The sequence below is a fragment of the Prunus mume genome, linkage group LG4 (assembly GCF_029339155.1).
Source record: "Prunus mume cultivar Tortuosa linkage group LG4, ASM2933915v1, whole genome shotgun sequence".
Classification (NCBI taxonomy): Eukaryota; Viridiplantae; Streptophyta; class Magnoliopsida; order Rosales; family Rosaceae; genus Prunus; species Prunus mume.
Window position 1 is genome coordinate 16,901,240 of NC_142701.1, and position 26,106 is coordinate 16,927,345.

The window sequence follows — 26,106 nt, forward strand, 5'->3', positions numbered from 1 at the left end:
CATGTCACCAGTTTGTTTCTTTCTGAATAGTTAATACCTTCTCCCTCGATTACGAGCAGCTCCTGCTGAAACAGATTTTTACTTCAGATTACATGTGTCACAAAAATTGCCTTGGGGTTGTATATACGTATTTTGTACTTCAGATGATCTTTTGATATGAAACTGAGGGATGCATTCCGCTCTCGTGCAAATTGCAAATGATGAGATTATGTGCCTTTTCTTAATATAATAATACAAGGTATGAATAATAAAACAGAAATAACTGACAGCGTCAATAACCGCTTCCACTATAAGTAGTATACACAACAGAACAGACACAATGCAAAGCCTTTCACAGAGCAGAGGGCAACACAACAGACACAAAGGAAGACTCCAGCAGCTTTCAAAATTACAGGAAGATTACTGCATAAATGGCTCACACAATTTGAGCAGCACAAGCTTTGGCCATCCACAGCAAGACTCGAAATATTACAAGTTGAACACAGCACAGCCATGGCAAGCTTTGCTCTCATTCCCAAAATCCTATCATTTCTCCACCTCCAGATATGATCCACAATCCCAGCCAGCCAGAGCCAGAGCCAGAGCCAGGCAAAGCTTTTTTATTACATAACATAATGCACTTGTTTACCTTTCCATTCAACAGCACAGCAGCCCAATTAACAAAGATGAGGCCAGAAATGATCCCATATTCACCATGCACTCTGGAGTACTATGTACTCATGAGACTCCAGCAAAACCTGACACAAAACACACAATCTAATAGCCTATGGAGTCTATACAAGTGCTCATCAGTACTAGACAAGGATTCTGTCAAGAGTTGCCTGCTTACCTTTTGTTAGCTAACCAAAGGATGGAAACCTCCTCCCTCAACATTATTGTTGCCAATTCACATCAGACAGGTCAGCCCAAGCTGTCATAGGCCTAGAATTTTTGAGTTTCTCCCAAGCACAGGCAGTACTATAGAGTATAGACTCCCATCTTTACCCGGAAATCCACCTGATCCTATCCCTACCACCAACATTATCGGGAACCAAGTGGTTTATGGAGTTCCTGATTTCAAGTAAAGCGTTGGAAGTTAGATGAGGCCAAAACCCAGTGTAAAATTTAAGACAGTTGTGGCTTAATTATTAGTATCTTATTCTCATGCCTATAGTACAGTGATTCTGCTCTCCATCAGTATTAGATATTTCTTCCATGACCATCCTGAACTATAAAAACATAAGTTAGGGGCAATAATCTTTTCATTTTTCGCAATAGGCAATCATCTCACGGGTTAGTGGCATAATAGTTGTTAGCACAGAAAACCAACCCAGACCTTACAGAACCCATGTATTAGATGAGTGGTGGTAACTACTTCTGTATGTGAAGAAAACAAATCTTATGTAATTGATATTGACTTAGAAACTACTTCAGGCTTAAATGTTTCTTGGTGCACAATCAGCAAAAGCTAAAAACTCCCAATTTATTTTTTAAATGGAAAATTGTCTGTACTTTGAAAAATTCTACATGGTGGGGGCAAACCCAGGCATTGCACTATAGACTAGTTATCTAAAGTCATCATCACTAATTTGTGCACCTTGTCTTCGTTTGTCTCTCCAAGTCTCTCCCCACACCTTGGCCTCAGCAACAGCTCTTTCTCTCTCCAACTCCTTGTTTAACATAGTTGTTTCATCTAGAGAGTTATCCCCTGATCCCTTTACTTCAACCTTGTTGGTCTCATTTGGTTCATTATATGGACGGGATGCCAAGTAATCCATAGCAAGCGCAATATCCCTCATTGAAGGCCGGGCACCAGCATCTTCTCTGAGACACATGGAAGCCACTTCAAGGGCTTTCTTCAAGACAGATACTGAAAAGCGACCTTTAAGCTGTGGATCAGCAAGTTGCGCAACGTTCTTGTGGTCTTTCATAAAAGGACGTGCCTACATAGGCAAAGAATGGGATTAATCATAGCTAAATATCAGTTAAAGAAAATACTGCTCTGCATATTTAGAAATTGAACACATAACCCTACAGAAGCAAAATCTTTTCTTATGCCAAGTATTCAACCACGGTAACCTCCAAGATGAGTTGAGTACTATCAAACCCAAAATTTACTGCTATGCATTCTTTCATATATCCTCTTAAAAAATAAGAAAAAATTCCCCACTTCACAAAATTGGTTAAATCTGAGGCATTTGAATTATACAACTACAACATAAGAACAGCTTGATAATAAAATACCATGCAGACAAGACATCAATCGTTGCTCAACATCCTCAAAATTAACAAGCAACAGAATGCGATAGCCTAATCAGATGCAGACACGAGATGATAGCTATAGCTATAGCTACAGGGTTAACTCAAGTAACTATATAACGTTGCCCTTGAGAGCCTGACCAGATGCAATGTTGGCATGCTAGTAGACATAATAAAATGAAACAAAGTGAATTACCCACTCAACAAGATGCTTCTCACGACCAAGATTGCTATCAATCGCCTTATGTCCAGTGATCAGCTCCAACAACACTACCCCGAAACTGTAAATGTCAGACTTTGCTGTTAGCTTTCCACTTTTAGCATATTCAGGAGCACAGTAACCATGAGTACCCATGACCCTGGTGGAAACATGCGATCTATCTCCGGTTGGACCAAATTTTGCAAGCCCAAAATCAGAAAGCTTTGGGAAGAAACCTTCGCCCAATAAAATGTTAGCTGATTTTACATCCCTATATATTACAGGTGGATCAGCTTCATGGTGAAGATATTCCAATCCCCTGGCTGCACCTGCAGCTATCATCATCCTTGTATTCCAATCAAGTGGCTCCTTTCCAGGTGGAGGATCTGGCAACAATAACATGGGGAGGTCAGGCACTTGAAAATTTTATAAATGAGGAGATATGGGATAGCGAGTTACATGACATGCATTAAGTATGATTAGAATTAGAGCCTACATACATAAGTTCTTTAGAAGTCAGACTGTAATGGGTAAACACGAGAGCTGGAATGTCCTTAGAGTGGTTCTACTGCCTCATTTATGTCACTCATAAATATTTGAAATAAAATTTCCTGTTTTACTCACAATATGAAACAAACATATAAAGCAGAGAGTTGAGGTGAACTATAACTAACGTTGTTCATCATTTATTACTTGTACATGTGTTGGGTTACCTCAGACTAGAGTTGAGTTTGACCCCATGGATCGAGGAAAAACTCATATTCTTCGGTTACTAGAACCAAGATACAAGCTCTAAACTACATTAAACTACGTGATGCATAGCCTACTTTGGCTAAGCAAAGTCTTCAAGAGAATATGATTCATTGGGAAAGACTGAGAACAAACATTCACAATCCATTTTTGATAGGAGGGAGCTCACGAATTACACTATTGTAACTCTGGCAGCCCCCCTCAGAACCTATTGATGAAAAGAGGAGAAGCTCCTTTTTTTCTTGATTAATTTTGCACAAGATGTATAACTGAATATATAGTGAATCAATTCATGGGAGTTTAAGCATGAAAGGAACTACATATCGTGTTATAAAGTGAAAGCTGAATGGCATTAAAGCATTTACAGTGGAGGTGATCTGCCAAGCACCCTAAGGGCATGAATTCATAGACAAGCAGGCGCTGCTCCCCTTCAGCACAGTAACCACTTAAACTGACAAGGTTAGGGTGACGCAGAAGAGAAAGCATGAGAACCTCCACCAGAAACTCCTTTTCTCCTTGAAGACCAGTCTGATCGAGTTTTTTTACTGCGACAACCTGCTGAAAAGAAACTGCTCTCTTTAAAATTGAATAAAACAAATCATGAAAATAACTCAAGTGATGGGGATGAAGATATCAGCAATCTTGAATGATAAAAAGTTCAGAAGAAGTTAGTCATCCCTTGAAACACTTACTTGACCAGATCCCAATTTTCCTTTGTATACAGCCCCGAATCCACCTTCTCCGATACAGGAGTCCGTCCTAAAATTTTTAGTTGCAGTTGCAAGCTCACGGAAGGTGAATGTCTGAGCCTTATTTTCAACATTAGTTCCATCTCCTGGAGCAGATTATAGGACAAGATTCAATAACATAAAAGAAGCAGAAATATCTAATAGTACAGGGCAGAAGAGAGAACTGTATCACATCAATTTGATTCAATGTGTATAATCCTGACTCAGAGCATCTTAAAATTCAAATTCAGTAAATTAATCAATTCTCCTAGAAATACATTGAAACTGTAAACAGGTTAGCTAAGATTTAGTGTTGGTATGAGTTCTCCAATAGTTACTGCTGTCATTTCATTATCCTATTTAGGTACTGGCAGTGAGTAACCTTGGAACTATGGCTAGCTTTGTCATGATCCTAGACAAGCCCAGCTGAAAAGTATAAAACCCTTAACAAGTGTCAATCTTGAATATTTTTGCACACTTGTTCTAATATTTTTAATATTTTCAGAAAAGATTGAAACTTGGGATTTCAGAAAAGATGTCATTTTGAATTGAAAGCAGATAACAGAACGTGGTAACTGGTAAATTAGAAAATCAAAAATCCCAAATTGAGAAAACAAAAAAACTCCAAGAACATGATCGCATTCAGTTATAACACCCGCGATGAGCTAAAGGCTCAAAATCTAAAAAGCCAACTGATTACAATATTATAGCATGACCCAAATCACAAAACAACACAAAGAATCAAGAACACTGTCTTGACTCTAAAATTTGACGACAGGAAACAAACTGATAGCTTTCTCAAACTGGTATTCTAATGGAAAAGAAAGAAAGAGAAAAGAAAGAAAAACCAAGAAGAAAAGAAAGAGAGACAATCGTATCGTATCAACTGACCAGAAGGCAACTGAGCCACATTCTCCTCAGGCTTGCGTATTGTCGTCTTCTCGACGTCTTTCTCTTCGTCTGTGTCTCTCTTGAGCTTCTTCCCCTTCCTGAACCCGAAACATGGGCAATAGCCCATGTTGCTCCAACGGAGATGAAAAATGTTTTCCAAAATCTAAAGAAATTTAAACAAAGAGAAAAAATGGGAGAGCCAAATTAAGCACTCAACATTTGTTCAGAGTGGCGCACACAACACAACCCAACCCTTTTTCGTATATGAAGGCAACGGAAACAGAGGGCTCGCAATTCCCCAAACACACAGGCTTCCAAGAAACGACGTACCACGGGACGAACGAGTACAAATGGGATCTTTTTCTAGAATCCATGCTGTCGCTTTTAATATGACGTCACCACTCACACGTAGTCATTCCTTTTGTTTTTATTCTTAACTTTTGGATAGGTCAACTTCTTCTTCTTTTTTATTTCTTTTTCTTTGACATTCTTCTTCTACCTACTTTCTCATATTCTATCCTTTCTTCTTCCTTGCTACTAATAATAATAATTAATAGTTCTGCTAATATAGAATAACAAATTATTAATAGCATATAATCTCTTTTGGAATTAATAATTTATATTTATTTATGCCGGATACCTTGACATTATTATACGTAATCTGTTGGATTTGATTTTAATACCATAGACGTTTTCCATCCATCATCCCGGAATTCAGTGCTTCAAATCAAATCTGTGACATTCGATGTGCTTTTCTTATTTATCCAAAACATAGAAAGAAAAAAGAAAAAAAAAAGAGATGGTTCTTTCTGCCATTTCAAGTTTCGACTTAACAACCAGGTTACGAGTTGACGACCACCACGTATGCCTACTAGGACTTCACTTCACACTACTTCGATTCGACCCACCCAAACGGCAAGGGAAACTCATTCAAAAAATATTCAATCATTATTATTCTCAAGAGGATTGGAGAAGACTTGTTGAACATGACACGTCCAGCTTAGGTGTTCAACCAAAATAAATAAATTTCTAGTAAGCTCCATACACTTTGTTTAATGGAAAATAATTCCCTTCTTCCATGTAAGTAAAACTTCTACATTCCTGCTAATAGCAGTTAAACATGTGTGTAGCCTTTTTTTTCTGTGTTTTCAATTCCATAGATGGAGGCAAGTAATATCCTTGTTTAATGAACCCTCGCATTGAGATATTCCCCATGTTTAAGATCTAAATCATTTTTAGCTTTAGCGCATTTCTACTTAAGGGTGTTGATCAAAACTTCGACAAACAAAATTCGAAATATTTAAGATAAAAAAGGCAACCGGCCATGACTTTGATTTGATGGTGGTACAACAAAAGAACCTAAAAAAAAAAACAAGAGTTCGATAGAACGTGAATGAGTGGCTTAATGTTACAAGTACAAAAAGTGGAGGACGTGCCAGAACAAAGGATGAATGAAATGCAACGTCAAGTATTACAAAAGGAATGGAACAGTTTTCACCACAACCTTCCTTGAGCTACAAAAAGTGCCAAGATAATTTTCATCAATTGTGCCAAACCCCGATAACTGGATGCCGTACCCTGCCAACTTCTTGATATCCCTTGGAAGTGGGGATTGCCAAAGGCCATCCCACCATGCCGGAGGGAGAAGCGGTGTGAAAGCACATTGATTAGGCTGGTTATGACACCCAAGGGGACCTGCAAATCTGTTCCACACATGCCCCCAACCAATCTGAAATCTTAAACCTTCTCTCAACAAATCACCTTGAAAGCTGCTTAAAAATGCAAATTTAGAACCAGTTGGTTTGTTGCCTGCGAAAGATAGAATAGAATGAACATTACAACACTTGAGGTTTGAGCAACATTTGTTAAAGGAAATTATCCAAACACTATATGTATGCATGTACCAAGATTGTTTGCTGCAGCCAGTGCTGCAATTAACTGTGCATAAGTCGTCCCAACACGCCTGTGAGCCCCGGACACAACAGCATATTTTGCACGTGATGCAAGAAAGAAGTCTACAAAGGCAACCCATCTGGGCGCTGGGCCCCAATCTCTCATCCTAAAATCTAAACTGTGCAATCCCTTTCTGCTATCAGATATATTTCCTTTGAAAAGTTCATAATCAAAATGAATGACCTAAGAAAACCACAATTCAATTAGAATCAAAAGGACACAATTCGATTGTTAAACAATTTGTAAAAAAAGAAGAGATTCTCAAAGTATTTAACTCGTTTGGGTGAAAGAAATTAAGGCTGCATTCCTGACTACAGATTTAAATGAGAACAAAGTTATATAGAGTTACACAATGTGTGGCCACAATGCTGATTATAAAATTCATAATTTCATGAGTGTTATACAATGCTGATTATGCAGTATAATTTGTAACATGCCAGTGTAGAAGTATATTACCTCTGCAAATTTACTTATATTTGGTGTAATACTTTTCACAAGAGAGGGAGTATCTGACACTATGACTACCCGGGGTCTTGGTGACTTGCCAATATTTTGCTTAACTTTTCTGATGCAGTTCAATGCTGCCTGTGCAGCTCTGATAGACCTGGAAAACACGAGGCAAAAACCTGCATCATTAATAAAACTCAGAGGAGTGTCGAGTGTGTGTGAAAGCTTTCTGATGCATGCATGCACGTTACAATTGGTGTGGTATCAACTAACAGGGGAATTTTAAGGATAATAATACTTCACCATGAATTGGCTGCAAAGTTTAACCTATTTCTGAATTCAAGATTTAACCTAATCAAGAAATGAAATAAATGCGAGGTTGCATTACTTATTCATGAGCATTCGCATGTGCAGTGAAATATCAGGTTCCACTCCACCAAGAACCCAATTGACGGCATCCTCAACATCCTCAGAAGGAGTTATAAGCACTCTCATCAGCTCCCCAAATACATTAGGCCGAGAATGGAGAACCTCTGGCTTTCCAAATAAAATAGAAGCAGCATTCCTCATCTCGGGGTGTATATTTTTCAAGAAAAATTGGGCTGCCACAGCATCATTTGTACCTTGGAACCTGCAGGATTAATGTTAATGATCATGTGATGATATCTGACGATGAGTTATCTAAAATTTGTCTCACTTTACCATATGATAGGTTGCTTCCATTTCCTCCAGTCACTACAAAGGACATTTGTCTGTGTTGGCTTCTCAAAGTCATCAGTCCTCATAATCAGTTGCCTTCCATACTTCTTAACACATTTATTAAGTCTCCACAGATGCTTAATTTCTCTCATGGTAAAGGAAACGTTGGAATAAGAAATGTAATCCCCGAAAGGGAATTTTCCCCTGAAATACGCAACACTGATGTGAGCACAAGAAAAGGCATGAATTGCTGCAACTTAGTTATGATGATCCTACTTGTGTCAATGTGTGTTGGACCCCATTATGTGGTAATGCTAAGGTAAACCATTGAATGAGTTGCGAAGAATGCATCCAAGGCACATGAAAAATGATTGAAGTGTAAATTATAGGTTCCCATAACAGCACTGCTTCTGGGGCATTCTAATAAACATTCAAAGGAAGCTCTATATAACTTCTTCTTTTTTATAAGAAACAAGCAATATATAACATATAATAATATGGTTTAATGGTAAGCCAAAAGACCAAGGTTTTCAAACAATTCAGGTTACCGCAGGGAAAAAGAACTTATGAAATACAAGAAAAGAAAGGCTTGAGAAAGAACCAATATGCCTGGTTTGCCCAATGATCAGGGACCGGTTTAAAAGTATACTCAATGCTGCACCACTTAAAATTTTGTACATTTCATTCCCAAAACCTGCCTCTGATGCTTTACCCATCACAAAGCCATGCTGACAAAACTGTTCCGGAGGAAGATTTCGGACCCGGGAAGCACCTGAAATTGAATGAGTCGTATGAGCTTCAATCTCTCAAAAGTTCTATAGGATGAATCACAGGTTCCACACTCAAAGTAGGATGCTATGGAGTTTGAAAAAAACAAATAAGAAATTAAAAATCACTTTTTTTTCATAAGGATATCAGCAAATTCAGTGAAATATATAGATTAAAATAACAAAAAGCTTGTATATGGAACAAGAATGTGAAAGATGGATAGCCTGACTGGGAGTAGTTGTGAGGAATAAAAACACTAGATGGAGTCAGAAAATGGGCAGGCAAAGCATGAAAGTGCTAGTAGAATTGTTCAAGCAGAATCAGAGAACATAACCAAATGTATCTCACACAAATGTAAAATCTTAAAAGAAGCTGAGAAATTAAGAACAGGACCAATTTCAATGTTCGGGACTATCACATGAATCAGGTAGCATGTATATTACATTTAACACTAACAATCAGCCTAAAGAAAATGAGAATAGAAAAATACCATTCAAGTCAAAGTGATGTTGAATAAGTTTCCTGACTCTGAGACTTTCCTCCCAGAACCCTCCTTTGAAGTCCTTTCCCATCTCTTCCACCGTAGCACAGGAGTTGGATTTTCTCTTACTCTTGTTCTCAGGCTCGTCCTCAACCCCAACCCTACCACCGCTTTCAGACTCCGAATCCGAATTGTGAATTTGCATAGGGAAATCGGGGCTCGTTGGAGGATCAACTTGTCTTAAGTTGAGCATCAACAGCCCCATTCCAGCACACAATGCACACACTATCAGAATTGATCCTGCAGACACCCGTCTCCTTCTCCAAACACCATACCTCATCTTTTTCCTATCCTTTCTGTGTGGCTAATGGATCTGAAGCCACAGATCGCCTGCCGACTACCTCTGCCTCTCGAGAAGCTCAGTTACTGAAACACACACAGAGAGTGGCGAGTGTTTAGTGGATTTGGGTTGGGCCACCGTTGTTTTCTTTCAGGCCGTGCCTCGTGGCCCACTACTAAGTCGAGTAACAAATTCAGTCCATAGAAAATAAAAGAAAAATAAAAACAAAAAGGGAGCGAGCGAGGGAGACGTGGCGACCACAAAAAGAAGGTGGGGGAGGAAGGGAAGGCCAGTCAACGGTCGAAAATTCCAAAATTCTAACCACCAGTGCACAACAAACCAACAAACAAATCGAGTCCACCAAGCAAATTATAGCTCCCCTCCAGAAAATATTGCGTCCGTACATTCTCCCATGCCACCCTCTCTCTCGCGCCCTTTACAACGACCATTTCAATCCACACCTTAACAAAACACAAAACAAAATCAAAGCATCAAAAAAACAAAAAGAATTTTGTTATTATTTGCTAAAACCCAAACAAACCAAGAATGAAATGAACGGATAGTTATTCGGTCCTCATTGCATCTGTTTTTCTTCTTCATCAAACCCTCTCCCAGCTCCTCCTCCTCCTCCCATTGTGATCTCCATCCCACATATTCTCACAAAAGCAAAATGGAGAAGAACCTCCCAGAGAAGGATGATCAGCCCAAACACGACGCACCGTCACCCGACTCCTCCGCTGCAATTTCAAAGCCTAATGACGATCACAAGTCCACTAGTGCAAAGCCTGAGGATGATCATAAGTCCACTGACACAAAGCCTGATCATGATGATCCCAAGTCCACCGTAAAGCCTGATCATGATGATCCCAACTCTACTCCAAAGGCTGATCATCATAATATTGATGATCATGATCATCATAATATTGATGATCATGATCATAAGTCCACTGCAAAGCCTGATGATCATAATGCCAATGTGAATCCATCCGAGACCGCGGTTCATCTTCATACCGACGGTGATGACCCGGATTATGAAATGAAAAAGCACCAAGATCCGAATGAGAATGAGATTAAGACTGAGAATGACGGTCAAAGCGATCCGGTAGTAGTTGAAGATCCAGTTCCTGAACCCGAACCCAAACCCGAACCCGAACCAGAAGAAGATCCCAGCCTCGAGAAGGTGTCTGAAGACCTGGACCGCTGCATCTCGTCTCTGTCCAGTGAGAAAAATGAAAACGACGACGGCCTCAGCTTTCCGGAAGAGCTCCCTAAGCTGGTGGAAAAGTTCATGAATCTGGTTGAAGATGAGGTCATAGCGAAACGCGACCCGGGGGAGAGCAAGATCAAGTGGTGCCAGGTACCAGAGGAGGACGCGTCGTTCTTGGAAGCTCTGGATCGGATAAGGAGGCTGAGCAAGTATCTGTCTTTCCTTGGATTGAAATTCGAAGAGAGTCACGGCGCATTGATCAACCGCCTTGGAAGCATTCAGCACAGAGCCTTGTTGTATCTCGAAGAAGAATTCAGAATGCTTCTCGAAGAATCTAGACACTGCACAGAGCCTAATACTCCCTCGGCTGGTGACAAAGACCACAACAGCCACGGCAATAAAGGCGGGAATAATAATAAGCAGCAGCAGGATCCAGAACAGGACCGCTGCATGTTGCCGGACTATTCTGAGTCACGCGGCGGCGGAGATCAATTACAAGCTGATATTTTTCTTGGATACGCTCAGGAGGTGGTGAACAATCTGTACAAGATAGCCAAGGAGATGATATCAGGTGGATACGAAACTGAGTGTTGCGAGGTTTATACAATCTCGAGGAGGCTTGCGTTCGATGAGACTCTGCACAAGCTGGGCTTAGAGAAGCACAGCCTCGACGACATTCAGAAAATGAACTGGGAAGCGCTGGAGAGAGAGGTCGTGTCGTGGATCAAGGCCTTCAAGGAATGTGCCGCCGTCTACTTCTCCGGCGAGCGCAAGCTAGCCGAGGTCGTGTTCGCTGACTACCCTTCCATCTCATCAAGCCTGTTCAGCAATCTGACGAGAGGAGTGATCATACGGCTCCTGAATTTTGCTGAAGGGATTGTGATATCGAAGCGGTCGGCGGAGAAGCTATTCAAGACGCTGGATATGTACGAGGCCTTGCGCGAGGTGGTTCCAAAAATGGACAATTTGTTTCCCGTGGAGTGCGTGAACGAGCTGAAAGCGGAGACCACCACGGTTCGGAGCCGGCTTGGGGACGCGGTGATTTGCATTTTCTGTGATCTGGAGAATTCCATTAAGGCTGAGACCGGGCGGAACCCGGTCCCGGGTGGTGCGGTCCATCCGTTGACTCGTTACATGATGAATTACCTGAGGAACACGTGCGAGTACAAGGAGACGCTGGAATTGGTGTTCAGAGAGCACTCGAAGATCGAACGCGCCGACTCAACGAGCAGGCCCGATCATGACTACGAGGCAGGGGAGGGAATGTCGTCGGGGAACGCGAACGAGCAGAGCGACCACCAATCTCCGTTCTATTTGCAGCTGATGCGAGTGATGGACTTGCTGGACTCGAATCTGGAGGCGAAGGCGAAGCTGTACAAGGACTCGGCGTTGAGCTCCATCTTCATGATGAACAACGGCCGCTACATCTTGCAGAAAATCAAAGGGTCGACGGAGATAAACTCGTGTATGGGGGACACGTGGTGCAGGAAGAGGTCGTCGGATCTGAGGCAGTACCACAAGAACTATCAGAGAGAGACGTGGAGCCGGCTGTTGCAGTGCCTGAGCCACGAGGGGCTGACCGTGCACGGGAAGGTGGCTAAGCCGGTGTTGAAGGAGAGGTTCAAGAGCTTCAACGCCTTGTTCGACGAGATCCACAAGACGCAGAGCACGTGGGTGGTCAGCGACGAGCAGCTTCAGTCGGAGCTCAGGGTTTCGATATCGGCGGTGGTGATTCCGGCGTACCGGTCGTTCTTGGGGAGGTTCTCGCAGGTGCTGGACCCGGGGAGGCAAACAGAGAAGTACATCAAATTCCAGGCGGAAGATATAGAGACGTACATTGATGAGCTATTTGATGGAAACCCCAATTCCTCTATATTCAAGAAAAAACCATGAAACCCTTCTCCCCTCAGATAGTTTTATTATGAATTGAAGCAGGTAGCGTAGTCTGGCCTAGCCAGGCGCGCATCAACTGTAACTCAAGGCTCAAGGCTCAAGGCTCGTGAAGTTAGCAGACAATCGGTTAAAGGAGCTAGCGAGATGAGGTGTAATGCATGTGTAGCGAAGATCATAAATAGGATCATGTGATTATTTTGCTGAAGATCAGATCAGGTGAAAATGGCCAAAATGCTCAGAGCCTCATTGATTTGGTTCTGGATTTTAAAAATTCTTCTTTTTCTTTTGTTTATTAATCTTGCAATGTTGTGTGAACATGCACATTGATTTCTTTTGTTAAATACTGATCCAATTTCTTTCATGAAACCGCTTCATTGATTTGTTTATAATCAATAATTATAACCCTTTTGGTTTCTGATATGATTAATTAATTTTATCATATGTATTTCTAGTTCCTTTTTGCTGGAATATATTTGTAGTTCCTCCTTCCCTTGTTACAATATATATATATATATATATATGTATGCGTGTATGTAAAAAGTAATCAATCAGGCTCCTTGCATCCAGAACTATACATGCATGAATTTTTTATGACTGTCTACAGCACAAACAACCATACAAGTAAATATTGCAGAAACCAAAAATTATTAAAGATGATCTTGGTGATTGACTAAAAGGAGAAACGGAATCCAAGGTACCGTTTCCAATGGATTATGTGTCCAATGTGGAACCGAAAGAACCATGAGGGGGGATGGAAGGCCAAAATGGTCTTGGACTAAAGGAGAGAGAAGGGATTTTAGAAAAGGGAGGGGTAATAATTGGGTGAAAATGAAGCACAGGGGAGGGAAGGGAACTCCTAATTTTTCTTCCCACAAAAGGTGATCTCTTTCTTTGATGGTCTGAAATTCAATGAGTTTAGGCTGTAGATGCAGAGATTGGCTTGTTTTGACTTGACTGCTATTTCATCTGACGTGGATTTGTAACCAGGAACATTGCATGCTGAAGATGAACTCCACATTAAGGTTGCCTGGCAGGAAGACACTATTGCTGAATCTTGTGCACACTTGATCCCCTCAACAGCTGGGATTTCCAACTTGTAGACCCCATATTTGTTTGTAGTTCTGTTCACTGAGAATGATATATGTTCTGAGGTTCTTGGTGAGACTGCTTGGAATATGCAATCTATTTTAACTTCAGCACCTGCTGGAAATCTATTTTAACATCACTTTTAAACAAATAATTAAGCAATATATATATATAGCTTTACAATAGTAGTATGTATGAGTAATGAGAGTTGAGAAATGTGACCTGGTATGAAGTAGCTGTGTCTGGAGAAGGTGTTGTTGGAGCAGATGTCACAATAAACAAGACCCATTACAATAATCTGGGACCGGGTGGTACCTTTTACTGGTTTAGCTTTTGCTGCTTCAACTCCCAAATATACTGACTGGAAAAACAAAGATGAAATAACCAAGAGAACTAGTGGATTCATGGCAACAATGGATCAGATGAGAGAGAGAGAGAGAGAGAGAGAGCTAGGAATACTGAGGATGAAGAGTTTGCTTATTCTGTGAAAAGCATTGGGAGTATTATCACATTGTTGAAGATGAGTGTATTGTGTGGATAGTGAGTGAGAGCAGTAGATGATGGATATCCAACTGTAAGCAAAAAGTTGGGGACATTTTATCATTTTCACTACAAACATAGACATGTGAATGTCATTTGGCAAGATGTGTAATTGATGTGTAGGGGAGAGAGAGAGAGAGAGAGAGAGAGAGAGAGAGAGAGTATAGTATTTTATTTATGCAAAATAAAATTCGAAAACATCCAATAACACGGAAGCTCATTTTATTTATGCAAATACTATTAGTCTGTCTAAACTACACCGCAACAATGGACAGGACAGGACAGGACAGGACCACAGTTCACTAAACAAAGTGAAGGTGAGGTCAATCCAAAATACCGTACTTATGGGCTTTAATTAATTCAAAGTCCCTAATCTGAATCTCATCTCTCTTTCAAGTTTCAACCCAACATCCATAGCAGGACAAGACCCCACATTTATTTTCAGGGCCCATGAAATCAAATTCAAATATCCAATTGCAGGAGTCTGTTGGGTCCCGGCTGAATTATTTGAAGCCCAATGTGGGATTTGCAACAGACAGAGTTGACAATTATTTCAATAAAATTGATTAATACAGATTCTAGTTTGACCTGGCCATATGCTTGGGCAGAACATAGTCCAAGCCAAGCCAGCGGAGCAGACCATACAGTTGTCCCGCATTGGATTGGGCGTAGCTCAATTTTTACTGCTCTTTCTTTTCTTTTTAATCCCACCATTGCCTCTTCATTCCAATTAATTCATATGAAAATCATATAAATGTCGGAAATTAACCACTTAATAATATCATACATGCAAGGTGGTGATGAGTTATTAGTTACTCAAGTTAGATTGGTTTTGATATTGATATTGAAGATGGGAAGGCAAAGCAAGAGTGCAGACAAAAGAGTGAGTGTATTTGAGTGTTGTTGATGAGTTGAGATGCCGCCTCAGAGGGGCATTTTGAGGAAAAAATATTGCGAGTTAAGACAAACGCTTCATTCCTTTGGCAAATACAAGGCTTAGGCGGCGCCACCGACGTCACATCCGACGACTTTGCCTATGTCTCCTTCTTGGTCTCATCCCTTTCTTCCTCCCTCCTCACCGTCTCCCTCTCACTCTCAATTCTTCATTCCCTCTCTCAAATTCATCCCCTTGTCTTTCTCTATTTTCACAACTCTCCCACCACTTCTCCTAAATCATCACCATCATTACGAAAACGCATATAATTTGTCTTTTATTTACATATATACAACCGAAAATATCTCCACAACTTGTACTAATTTTCATCATAATCCACAATTTATACTTATTACTTAAACCAGGTGTTTTGTGTGCGCTAATGTTCAAAGGAAAATATGTTTACTCATCACTTTAACCCAAGTTATACTATCATCACCCTTATCAATCATTGACGCGTGTTCATGGACCCAACTAGTTAACTATTTGCTTTGTATTTATGGAATCATGGTTATGCTCATGGACATGTGTCAAATATTGAGAAAGGTGGTAATGATACAAATTGAGTTAAAATGGTGAGTAAAAATACTTTCAATGTTCGAATACTCTTAGCAATATGTTATTTAGATGATTAAGATCATTTACTCTCCTCACTTGTACATTTAGGATATTAAACTTCCCCGTTGTTTAATATGTGAACTTACAATTTATCTTATATTCATCTTTTGTTACTGGACCATTTGTGCATGTTACAAAACGTTTATTACACTACTCAATCTCTTTCCAATATCACGTTTGTACGTTCCTTCAACCTCTAGCTACCCAACTTTCATACAAATTTTTGCTACAAAAGTCGTCTAAGGGAAGAGAGAAGAGACATGCAAACCTTGGTGCCTCTCTCTTTGTCAATATCCATTATTGAAGTCATTTTCGCAATTGCGATGATTAAAAAGCCCATCTTGTCCTATTAATTTTTCTATTTTCCCTTTTTTTATTTCATGAAACCATTTTTCCCTAGATTTTTCCCCATTTGTTATTCTTGTCCAACCAATAACCAATCCCAAATTCACCCACCAAGGAAGAGTGAAAATATTAATTTAAAAGGGAAATCAAATAACAAGAAGATATGCCGTCACTATTCCAACCTCCTTGTTCTCAGCTGGGCCGGCCCAGGGAAGGTGGGACCGGACAAACTCAACATTTGTCTCTTATGCTCCCCGAGGCCATTGGCTACTAACATGCAGTTAAAGCAGGTACAGAAGATGACAAAATTATGCCCCTAGAAAACAGCTATGCATAGTACAGGGGAGATGAAATGGAGGTAATCAATCGCTACCTACAAACACAAAGCCAATCGTTTTGGGTTTTGTCCCTCTACTTCTCTTCCCCTTTCTTGCACAAATCTGGGCCAACAGACAAATCCCCCCTACTCCTCCTTCCGGCAATAAGTAGAGAGAAAAAAAAAAAGTTTCTGCTCTTTCTCTATACCATACCAAGTCCCCTAGGTTCTAGGCTCTAGCTAGCAATAGCTTCATGCATGAGAGCAAAATTGAATTCTCCATTTCAAAAGGAGTCAAAGGGCTGATTAGTTTACTTTAATATCATAGCTAGTGAGAGAATTTAATAATCTTTTTGGGCTTTAATTTGGCTAATTAGTCTCTATATATATATATATTGTCACTCTACGTTACATTATTAGTATTTGGTAGAAGGAAATTAATCATCATAATGATGATGAATTCTCTTTGTGGGAGTATGGGGTCTATCAAGAGTGAAATCTCATGCACCTCCGATCTCAAACCACCATCTCCGAACGAATCGACAACCATGTCCATTTCCATGTCCGAATCTAAGAAATCCACAACTCCTCCATCCTCTGAGATGGAGCAGAGCAGCCTAACCCCGCCCAGCCTCAACTTTCCAACACTCAAGTTCGAGTTAGACGGTGATGTTGAAGTCCAATCACCCGACCATTCCATATGGGAGTCTTTATTCTCAGAACAGTTTGATACCGACTTCATGGTCTTATCGCCAGTCCCAAACAACATGCCTGATTCACCCCAGCCAGGCGCTTCCTTATCAGCTGCTCATAATAATTACAATTACAACTATGCTCAGTCCATGCAGGGCCAGAGCCTCTCAGGTTGCTCTCCTCCTCGGTTTTCACCTCATCTTGGAGCCTTCAGCAGCACCCACAACCCCAAAGGGAAGGGACTGAGCCCTCTCCGAAGGGTCTTCAACTCCCCTGTCAATCAATATATGCAGCCAGCTGATCAGAACATGCAGTCAATGCCTCCTGCATCTATTGAAGACTTCTTGGATGACTATCAAAGAGACAGCTTCATAGCAGCCTACCAAAATCCAACAACCACAACAACAACATCATCATCGAAGATGTCTGGAACCTCATCGCAGTCTTATAATCCTCATGACATGCCAACATCTTCAACAGTTCCAGCTGCCCCCTTGGACTGCCTGCCAATGCAGAATTCTTCAAGGTTTAGCCGATCCGTGAGTGAAACGTCGTTGGTTACGGCAGGTAATTCTCAAATGACCCAAGAAAGCAGGGCCAGTGCATATCGGCAGATGGGCTCAAACTGTGGCGCACCACTATCACAGCAACTGCAACGAGAACGCCAGCAAGAGAAGCAACAACAACAACAGCCGCTGATGCATCCCATAAAACACCAACTCCATCAGAACCTTAATTACATGGCCCCTAATCTTCCTATGGCTCTTGAACAGGTGAATTTCTATAAACTTCCACGTCATCAACTTATTAATTTTTTCTGCTTCCAAAGTCTTCAAATTAATTGACCCATCAAAATATCTCTATGTTTATGTATATGCAACAGGAACAAGATAGTGGGCTCCAACTGGTTCACCTCCTTCTGGCTTGTGCGGAGGCAGTTGCAAAGGAAGACTTCATGTTAGCCAGAAGGTATCTCCACCACCTCAACCGAGTGGTGACGCCTCTCGGCGACTCCATGCAACGTGTCGCTTCCTGCTTCACGGAAGCCCTAAGCGCCCGCCTCACCGCCACTCTAACAACCAACCCAGCTGCGTCCGCCCCTAAACCCTTCTCCCCTTTCCCTCCCAACTCCCTTGAAATCCTCAAAATCTACCAGATCGTCTACCAAGCCTGCCCCTACATTAAATTCGCCCACTTCACCGCCAACCAAGCCATTTTCGAGGCCTTCGAGTCCGAAGAACGTGTCCACGTCATCGACCTCGATATCCTTCAAGGATATCAGTGGCCGGCTTTCATGCAAGCCTTAGCAGCCCGCCCCGGCGGAGCCCCGTTTCTGCGGATAACCGGGGTGGGCCCCTGTATAGAGGCTGTGAAAGAGACTGGCCGTTGTTTGACCGAATTAGCCCTCTCTCTTCATGTCCCGTTTGAATTTCACGCAGTAGGGGAACAACTCGAAGATCTCAAGCCACACATGTTCAACCGAAGGATCGGAGAAGCCCTGGCCGTGAACACGGTGAACCGACTCCACCGAGTTCCGGGCAATTATCTTGGGAACGTGTTAGCAATGATCCGTGACCAAGCACCCAATATCGTGACTTTGGTCGAACAGGAAGCGAGCCATAACGGGCCCTACTTTTTGGGGAGGTTTCTTGAGGCTCTGCATTATTATTCGGCCATTTTCGACTCGCTGGACGCGACGTTTCCGCCTGACTCAGCGCAGAGGGCGAAGGTGGAGCAGTACATATTTGCACCGGAAATCAGGAACATTGTGGCGTGTGAAGGGGCGGAGAGGACGGAGAGGCATGAGAGATTGGAGAAGTGGAGGAAGGTGATGGAGAGCAAGGGGTTTAAGAGCGTGGCGCTGAGTGCAAACGCGGTGACTCAGTCGAAGATATTGCTGGGTTTGTATTCCTGTGATGGGTATAGGATGACGGAGGACAAAGGTTGCTTGCTCTTGGGGTGGCAGGACAGGTCTATAATGGCTGCTTCTGCATGGAGATGCTAAACTTGCTCATGATCTCATTCAACTTGCTTTTGCTATTACGTACACGTACGTGCCTGCTTCATTGGAGTTTTATTTTCTGTTTTATTTTTTCTCTTCTAATCAGATACTTGTTTTAAGATCTAGAAAGTATAAATAATGGTTTCATTCTCTTTCTTGATCGATACAGGGCTCTGATTTTCGTCCAGCATTCTGTCGTAAGCACTGGACCCTGAGATCTGATAATAAACAATTGGTGTGTTGGTCTTGGTGGTAAGTAAGATGATCGGGGAGGGATTTTATTATTGATTTCTAGTTTCCTTTTTTCTTTTCTTTTTTTTGTTGTTGTTGTGGGTGTGCTGATTATGACGCTGATATCTAATTTGTTACTACAAGGTATAAAGAATGCAATTTAAAATCAATTATCCATAACTGATTCACTATATTAGGCGGGTAATCTGTTTCCTACTACATCACCATGGGTTTGACATTTCAAATACTAATTTTTGTAACAGTCAAACAAACAAAGAATTTGCCACGTATTTAAAATGCGAGGCTAAAATAGTACTTTTTCTGTTTTCTATTTTTTCTTCTTCCTACCACTTCCCTTGTCCAAAAAGGAAGAGAAGGCCAAGTTTATTCCGTTGTACATTGTTTCCCTGTTGAATTTTGATTCAAAATTAGTGTTGTGCTTTTGCTTTAATCCTTGCCTTGCCTCAACAGTCATTATTGTACCATTTTGGCATGAATTTAAGTATAAACAGAGGCACCAACCATCGACAATTCAATTCCCATAAGCTTCGTATAAATAATTTCTTAAAATAGATACTAAGCTACCAAAATACATCAAGCACCCATTTTATATAGAAAAACGCAAATACTTCACTAATATTCACTGTTACACAGGATTTCCCTCCAACAACACATGTGACAATGGGGGATTGGACTGTTGTACAAATTATTTTCTCTCCAGTTACTCATTTCCACGTTCCAGCAGACCCCAGGAACCCCAACGCAGCCTCACTCACAGTCTTCACCATGCTCACCCAGACTTACTCTTTTACAATATCGAACATGAACACATATTCTTTCTTGGGGCCTCATCAACTTTCTTTTCTGTTCATGAAAACAAACAAAACAAATATTCAGCAGCTGCAGTTGATGTGCAGTTGATGGATGTCTTTATTTCGAAAGTCAGTCTTCAACATAGAATTCATCACAGTTGCAATACACTAGACTTCAAGCACCTTCATAATATATAAAACAAAATGGAACCAGAAGTTTTCTTCATGTTGCTTGGCGACAACGACAATCACCTAGAAGGGTACCCCAAGGTGCCCATGATTGCCCAAAAAAGAATTAGCAATAAGAGGTAAATGACACTCCAACTATTCTTTGGTGGTGTTAAGGACAACAATAGTCCACTTGAAGTTCATGGTATTGAACAAGACAAAAAGTAGGCAGTGTCCCTCCTCGCCAGTAACAAACCAGCCGTGAACAGGGCAAAACATATTGGCTGCTAGCCTAATTGGTAATCATAAGAAATCTAACCTAACAGGCATAAACATATATACAAAGCACCAATTTCACAGAACCAGAGCTATTACATTAAACAATTTAGGATGAAAACTACCTGTTTTTGCTTTTGTTACAGAAGGCTGAACAACAACATGCATGGTGATAATTCCTCTTGGAAGCTCTCCAAATGGTGCTCTACACTGACCAACAGTCTTGTTGTTTTCCAAAATCTTCCCAGCATTTATCAATTTTATGTCGTTGGCTCCTTTTGGTGCAATTTTTTTATCTAAGACCACAACACTTTAATTTTAGAGAACGGAAAATGATAAGCAGAATGAAGTTAAGAAGCGCAAGAAAATAATAAAATTAAGATAAAAAAGGCCACATAAGACAATAGGACAGTGAAAGCCATAATTAATGTAGCAGAATTAGGAACGCCTTTACATCATACAGATATGCATGCAGTAATTTCAATTCAAAAAGATTTGCACATAGTATGATATCACACATATTGTCTAAAAACACAATATTTTAGAGATTTGTCCTTGTTGATGTGGTGTAGGCAGTGACTGAGGACATAGTCTAAATAGATCCTTGATCCCAACTCCTATAATTATCATAAAAGAAACACTGCCTTCATAAGCATGAAGACCAAGAGAAGTTACACAATGCAGACACTGTCTATCAGACTAATGATTCAGCCCCAACAGATGTCATGTAAAAAATAATCCTATAAAAATAGTTTTTCACAAGCACCATAATCTGGGTCCACCAATTAGAAGTGGTGTTTTACAGCTCAAATACCCCCTACTTTAACTATACTGCTACTAGGTCCTTCTGTGCAACCAGATAGCACATCTAGATCACAGCTCAGATTCTTGGAATGTTTACCAAGGTTACCAACCACATAACTATTTAAGAATGTTAGCCTACTTGTCAAAAAAGAAACCACATTGGTCCACAAGAAACAAAAAATCAGCTTTACAATACTCATTTCCCATTCTTCAGACAATGGTATTTATGTGACCATTAAGCTTTCTCAACCATATGCAAACTCTCACTTCCCACACACCTCAAACATCAAGCAAGTGGAACTTTGTTAGCCGAATTCCAAAGCTTGAACATAGATTTTCCATGTTGAATATGAATACTTAATTTAAATAAATTCTATACACCAGAACTACACAAATATGCAACAACTGAAACAAAGTTCAAATCGGAAACAACAGCAAAAACTGGGTTCAAAGTAGAAATTATAATCTTCTATCTCAACATGAGAACATGTTAAGATTCATACTGTGGGAGTTGGTTGCTTGGAGTCAGGGAACAAGATTGAAACAAGATTGGTTTTTTATAAATTCCAAACCCCCTTCCCCCACCAAATGAGAAACGCAGCATGAGAATGTAAAATCCAACAGATGCATCAACAAGAGCTATCCAAATGAAATTTGTGCACGCTGTTTTTATTGATAAAGAGGGCAAATTCGACAAACATTACATCCATCAAAGTGGCATCCCTCTATTAACAGAGTATGTCCGGAGTCGGAAAAAAAAAATAAAAAAAAATTTTGCAAAATCATCACATGCGAAGTGGAAGTCTCTGACCTTTCGGCCACTCAGCCACGATTCTCTCCTTGAGCATTGCCACTGTGGATGCGGGTGAGTATCGGAACGGACCAATATCCGATCCGTCATAGAGACGGAACTTAAGTTCAACCAGGTCCTCCTCCGGCATTGGAGAGTTGAAACCTTCCGCCAATTGAACCAGTCAACCAAACGTTTCCCCAGAACCTTTCTTCAGGCAAAGAAATCCCACAACACCTCTTCCCCAGTCAAAAACTCTTTTTGGCTCCTGACCACCAAAAGAAAATTTACCACAATTCAATTCGTTATCCCAAATAATTAGCTATTTTGTTCACTGCATTGCCTCCCGATGATTTTTCATTTACAGGAAGAAAGAAAAATAAAAAGTTGTCGGACATAATTCATAAACAAATAAAGAAGATAAAAGCGCGTATAAATTAAAAGTACGACGAAATAAGCCGCAATTTTTGGAGTAATAATAAAACATACCGGAGAGAAGATTGGGATTGAGCAAAAGGAAGAGCTTTGCGAGTGTGCTTAGGGTTTTGGCGAGAAGAAACCCTAGACCTGATCTTGCCTCTTTCAGCAATTCTTAAGACAGAAATAGACAATTTTAAATTACATACGATGATGCTTTTGATTCAGAAGCAATCGCTTTCTTTTTCTAATTTTCTTGGGACGAAGAGAGAAAAAGTGAGATTTCGATTTCGAATCGTGTCAGTAAATAGTATAGACTGGAGAGAGAGAGAGAGAGAGAGCGATAAATGATATCTGTGTGGTTTTTTTTGTCAGTAAAATTGACCATGTAAGAAGAAGAGAATCTGGATCCTCTATACCATGGGATACTTGTACTTGAAATTTGTAGGCAATGGGAAGAGTATCATTAGGGTTGGCTGTTAGGTGGCGCAGAGTGATTGGGACGTGTAGAGTAGGAAATTGGAGTAGCAAGGGTGCCTCTCTTTCTGTGTCGTTCACATTGACCAGAATTTAGAAGGAGATCTTAACGCGTGGGTGAGACACGGAGACCGTGATAAATGCTTTGATTAAAATGAGATAGATGCCATTGCCGTTGCCGTTTGCCATGCCACGCAAATTTAGCTGCGGACCGGTCAAGTTCACACCATTGCCAATTGCTAAGCTACTTCTCTCACGCCGTATACACGACAGTTTTTATGGACTTCTACAAAAATTAATATATGCAACCAATTCATATGTATCTGTTGAGGCCCAAAAAATCCATGGATCGGACTCAAGCAACTATCAGCCCAATACAATATTTCCACGAGGAAAAGAAAAAGGATCTATCGCATGCGAGTTATAATCCACATGCCACGCTAAACAAACAAATTATCATGCTATGATTCGCGATAAAATGTGATTAACTCATGCTAAGATTAAAACAATTCTTCCCAAGGCGATAAATTAAAATATGCCAAGCAACATGCCATGCCATTATCTCGCATCCGACCACGCACAAGTCTAGGTAGGCCCAAGCCACTCAAAAAACCCGGGGCTTGCTTGAGTGGGTAGTGGCATGGATGGTGATAAATCAACATGAGGCCATTGATGGACCAAGAAATGGAAAGTCACGGGTTGCTTGGGAGCCTCGAGACTCAAGTCCATTTCTTAGGCCCAAACATGTGGGTAAGCACAAGAGAGAGAAAATTAGGTGCTGCGGTTGGGTCGGGCGGTTATAAGCCCAAACACGCCGAACCGAAGCTTAGTCGGCAGCCCAATTGCAAAACCGTGGACCTCCTTTTTAAGCCCATTTTCGAGTTTGGTGAAACCCGATAGTGTCGGGCCGGGTTGGTTCGGTTCGGGTATTTTCCGAGGCCCAACAAAAGCATCAATTTTAGAGTTTTTTTTTTTAAGTTTTCCAGGCCCATTCTATTTTTTGGTCAGATTTCAACATTTCTAGTTTTTCCAGTTTTGAATGTTCCTGTACAGTTTTTCCAGAATCTCCAACTCTACATAACTAACATTTTCATCATTCAAATACTTCAAAAAAACCTTAAAACCATAGCAAATCATCATCCACCACACGTCCAAATACAGAAATTAATATTATACAGTCCATAGCAAATTGTGAGAGTAATCTCAATCACAATTTGCATATTTGCAAAGTTCAAACGAAAATCCAAATAAACAAATAAATGTCCATTACATATACACATACAATTCCCATGAGTTGTTTCATATTCAAATCAAATTTGCACCTCTGCATAAAGAAAGAAAAAATAGTTAGTAAACATATGAATTAATAACACAAAGAGACTACAAATTATGATTAATGTAGAAAAGAAAGAAAACCTTTTTCCACTTTTTCCAAAGCTTGGTAGAAATCTAACTCCTCCAATGCGAGATCTATACCTGCCGCCTGGTGTAGATAGAAACTTCTTGATGAGGATCGACAAATAAAAAGTAGTCTAATCCTGATACAAGCGAACAAGCAATAAATTGAAAGCGCAAGTAGAAACTACATCCATATAACATTAGTAGGGAAAACAATTTCCCACACTCAGTAACCAGATGATGCAAGCAAAAGCAAATATTTCACTCACCGGTGAGCAATAACAAAATTGCTACAAGTAATGGACACTCAACAAAAGACCAAGATCCATAAAAACACAAGATCCAGTGTGCTGAAATAACAAACATAAGCGTTTAGCCAAGCAACTAAGTCATTATTAACAAGATCCATAAAAACGCAAGAAATAAAGAGGACTTACAGAGAAGAAGTCTGTCTTCCTTCAGACTGGGGTAATACAAATATAAACGAAGGAATTTTTACGAATACCTACAAATCATGCCCAAAATAAATATAAATTTCCAACCCTAAAATAAATATAAATATAAAATAAAAATATCACAACATAGTCAGACTCGTTCATGAGAACTAAGAGAGAAAAAAATTTACAGATATTAATACCTTAAAGCCCTAACTCGTTCATGAGAATTTGCGGCTCAAATTGACAGAAAAATCGAGTGAGGAAAACTGAGAGAGAATGGCTGAGAGAGAGCAAGAGTGGACCGTGAGAGAGAGCGAGAGTGGCCGTGAGAGAGAGCAAGAGTGAGAGAGAATGGTGAGAAAGAGATAGCGAGATTTGGGAGAAACGATAGTGACAGAGAGAGCCACCATGAGTCACCGAGAGAGAGAGAGAACGCAGTGAGAGCTTGAAAGAAGAAGTCGTGATTTGGTTTGGGAGAGGAGGTTGAGTGAGAGAGGCGGATCTGATCGAGAGAAGTGAAAAAATTTGGAGCGGTGAAATGAAATGTTAGGGTTTCATGAGCGAAGCGATCGAGTGTGGCAAGGCGTGAGACTGAGCTTAAAATGGACGAATCAGCCGCTGCCACATGTTAAAATTTATTTTTAAATAATATAATTTAAAATGTTCGATCCAGTCCGATTTTTGCGGTTTTCAAAAAATTAAACTGTTCTTACGGTTCATGGCGGTTGGTCGGGTTTTCTACCGGTTCATGAATTTTTATTATAAAACCAACCAAACCACCAAAAGCGGTCAGTTCAGGCGGTTGGTCGGGTTTTCGGTTATAATGCCCACCCCTAGAAAATAGCTCAAAAGCCCAAGCAAAATAACCTAGCCAAGAGATAACCCAACCAAAAAAATAATAAGCCCAAATCAAGAAGCCCAACAAAGCCCATTTGCTTAGAAAGCCATCTTGGCCCTTAGAAAAAACCAAAATAGCCCACGAGCTTGGTCTTTTGAAAAGCAGAGAACACGTGAAGGAGTAGATGGCGGACTCCTTAAGCAAAGCTGCTGAAACTAGTCCCAAGCCAAAGACATCCAAAGAACCGATGAATACCATCTCGCATTGTCGAAGCATCCCTTGGACCAGCATACATTTGCATCTCTTTTCCTTCATCAGATTCAGCCAAGG

The 26,106-nt window shown here is 40.6% G+C and overlaps 6 protein-coding genes across 9 annotated transcripts; 2 read left to right on the forward strand and 4 right to left on the reverse strand.

Moving 5' to 3' along the window:
* Positions 1 to 198: 198 nt before the first annotated feature.
* Positions 199 to 5,168, reverse strand: CDG1 (Protein kinase superfamily protein). Of its 4 annotated transcripts, XR_016125807.1 has the most exons (7): positions 4,807 to 5,168; positions 3,880 to 4,022; positions 3,553 to 3,745; positions 2,435 to 2,823; positions 1,577 to 1,922; positions 830 to 1,050; positions 199 to 737 (listed from the first exon to the last, which is right to left on the reverse strand). XR_016125807.1 is itself a non-coding variant. In XM_089049565.1 (6 exons), the coding sequence occupies exons 1-6, from the start codon at positions 4,931 to 4,933 to the stop codon at positions 1,040 to 1,042; spliced, it is 1,209 nt and encodes a 402-aa protein (XP_088905691.1). In that variant the 5' UTR covers positions 4,934 to 5,168; the 3' UTR covers positions 199 to 1,039. The 4 variants fall into 4 exon arrangements, 3 of the variants coding, with proteins under 3 accessions (XP_088905691.1, XP_088905689.1, XP_008231190.2); XM_089049565.1 differs by having other exon boundaries at positions 199 to 1,050; XM_089049563.1 differs by lacking the exons at positions 199 to 737; positions 830 to 1,050 and having other exon boundaries at positions 1,255 to 1,922.
* A 937-nt stretch (positions 5,169 to 6,105) lies between these two features.
* LOC103330297 (uncharacterized) lies at positions 6,106 to 9,494 on the reverse strand. Its single transcript, XM_008232845.3, has 7 exons — positions 9,164 to 9,494; positions 8,515 to 8,677; positions 7,909 to 8,109; positions 7,595 to 7,837; positions 7,216 to 7,363; positions 6,711 to 6,942; positions 6,106 to 6,615 (listed from the first exon to the last, which is right to left on the reverse strand). Exons 1-7 carry the CDS (start codon positions 9,492 to 9,494, stop codon positions 6,278 to 6,280), a joined length of 1,656 nt encoding a protein of 551 aa, XP_008231067.2. The 3' UTR covers positions 6,106 to 6,277.
* A 670-nt stretch (positions 9,495 to 10,164) lies between these two features.
* On the forward strand, positions 10,165 to 12,884 carry EXO70C2 (exocyst subunit exo70 family protein C2). The gene has a single exon (XM_008232844.3). The coding sequence runs from the start codon at positions 10,165 to 10,167 to the stop codon at positions 12,592 to 12,594; it is 2,430 nt and encodes an 809-aa protein (XP_008231066.2). The 3' UTR covers positions 12,595 to 12,884.
* A 242-nt stretch (positions 12,885 to 13,126) lies between these two features.
* LOC103330298 (uncharacterized) lies at positions 13,127 to 14,261 on the reverse strand. The gene is made up of 2 exons (XM_008232846.2): positions 13,903 to 14,261; positions 13,127 to 13,794 (listed from the first exon to the last, which is right to left on the reverse strand). The coding sequence occupies exons 1-2, from the start codon at positions 14,084 to 14,086 to the stop codon at positions 13,451 to 13,453; spliced, it is 528 nt and encodes a 175-aa protein (XP_008231068.1). The 5' UTR covers positions 14,087 to 14,261; the 3' UTR covers positions 13,127 to 13,450.
* A 2,366-nt stretch (positions 14,262 to 16,627) lies between these two features.
* Positions 16,628 to 19,539, forward strand: LOC103330301 (GRAS family protein RAM1-like). Its single transcript, XM_008232848.3, has 3 exons — positions 16,628 to 17,899; positions 18,010 to 19,176; positions 19,298 to 19,539. The coding sequence occupies exons 1-2, from the start codon at positions 16,883 to 16,885 to the stop codon at positions 19,129 to 19,131; spliced, it is 2,139 nt and encodes a 712-aa protein (XP_008231070.1). The 5' UTR covers positions 16,628 to 16,882; the 3' UTR covers positions 19,132 to 19,176; positions 19,298 to 19,539.
* A 402-nt stretch (positions 19,540 to 19,941) lies between these two features.
* MUB4 (membrane-anchored ubiquitin-fold protein 4 precursor) lies at positions 19,942 to 22,992 on the reverse strand. Its single transcript, XM_008232847.3, has 4 exons — positions 22,699 to 22,992; positions 22,231 to 22,477; positions 20,741 to 20,911; positions 19,942 to 20,223 (listed from the first exon to the last, which is right to left on the reverse strand). Exons 2-4 carry the CDS (start codon positions 22,358 to 22,360, stop codon positions 20,168 to 20,170), a joined length of 357 nt encoding a protein of 118 aa, XP_008231069.1. The 5' UTR covers positions 22,361 to 22,477; positions 22,699 to 22,992; the 3' UTR covers positions 19,942 to 20,167.
* Positions 22,993 to 26,106: the final 3,114 nt, after the last annotated feature.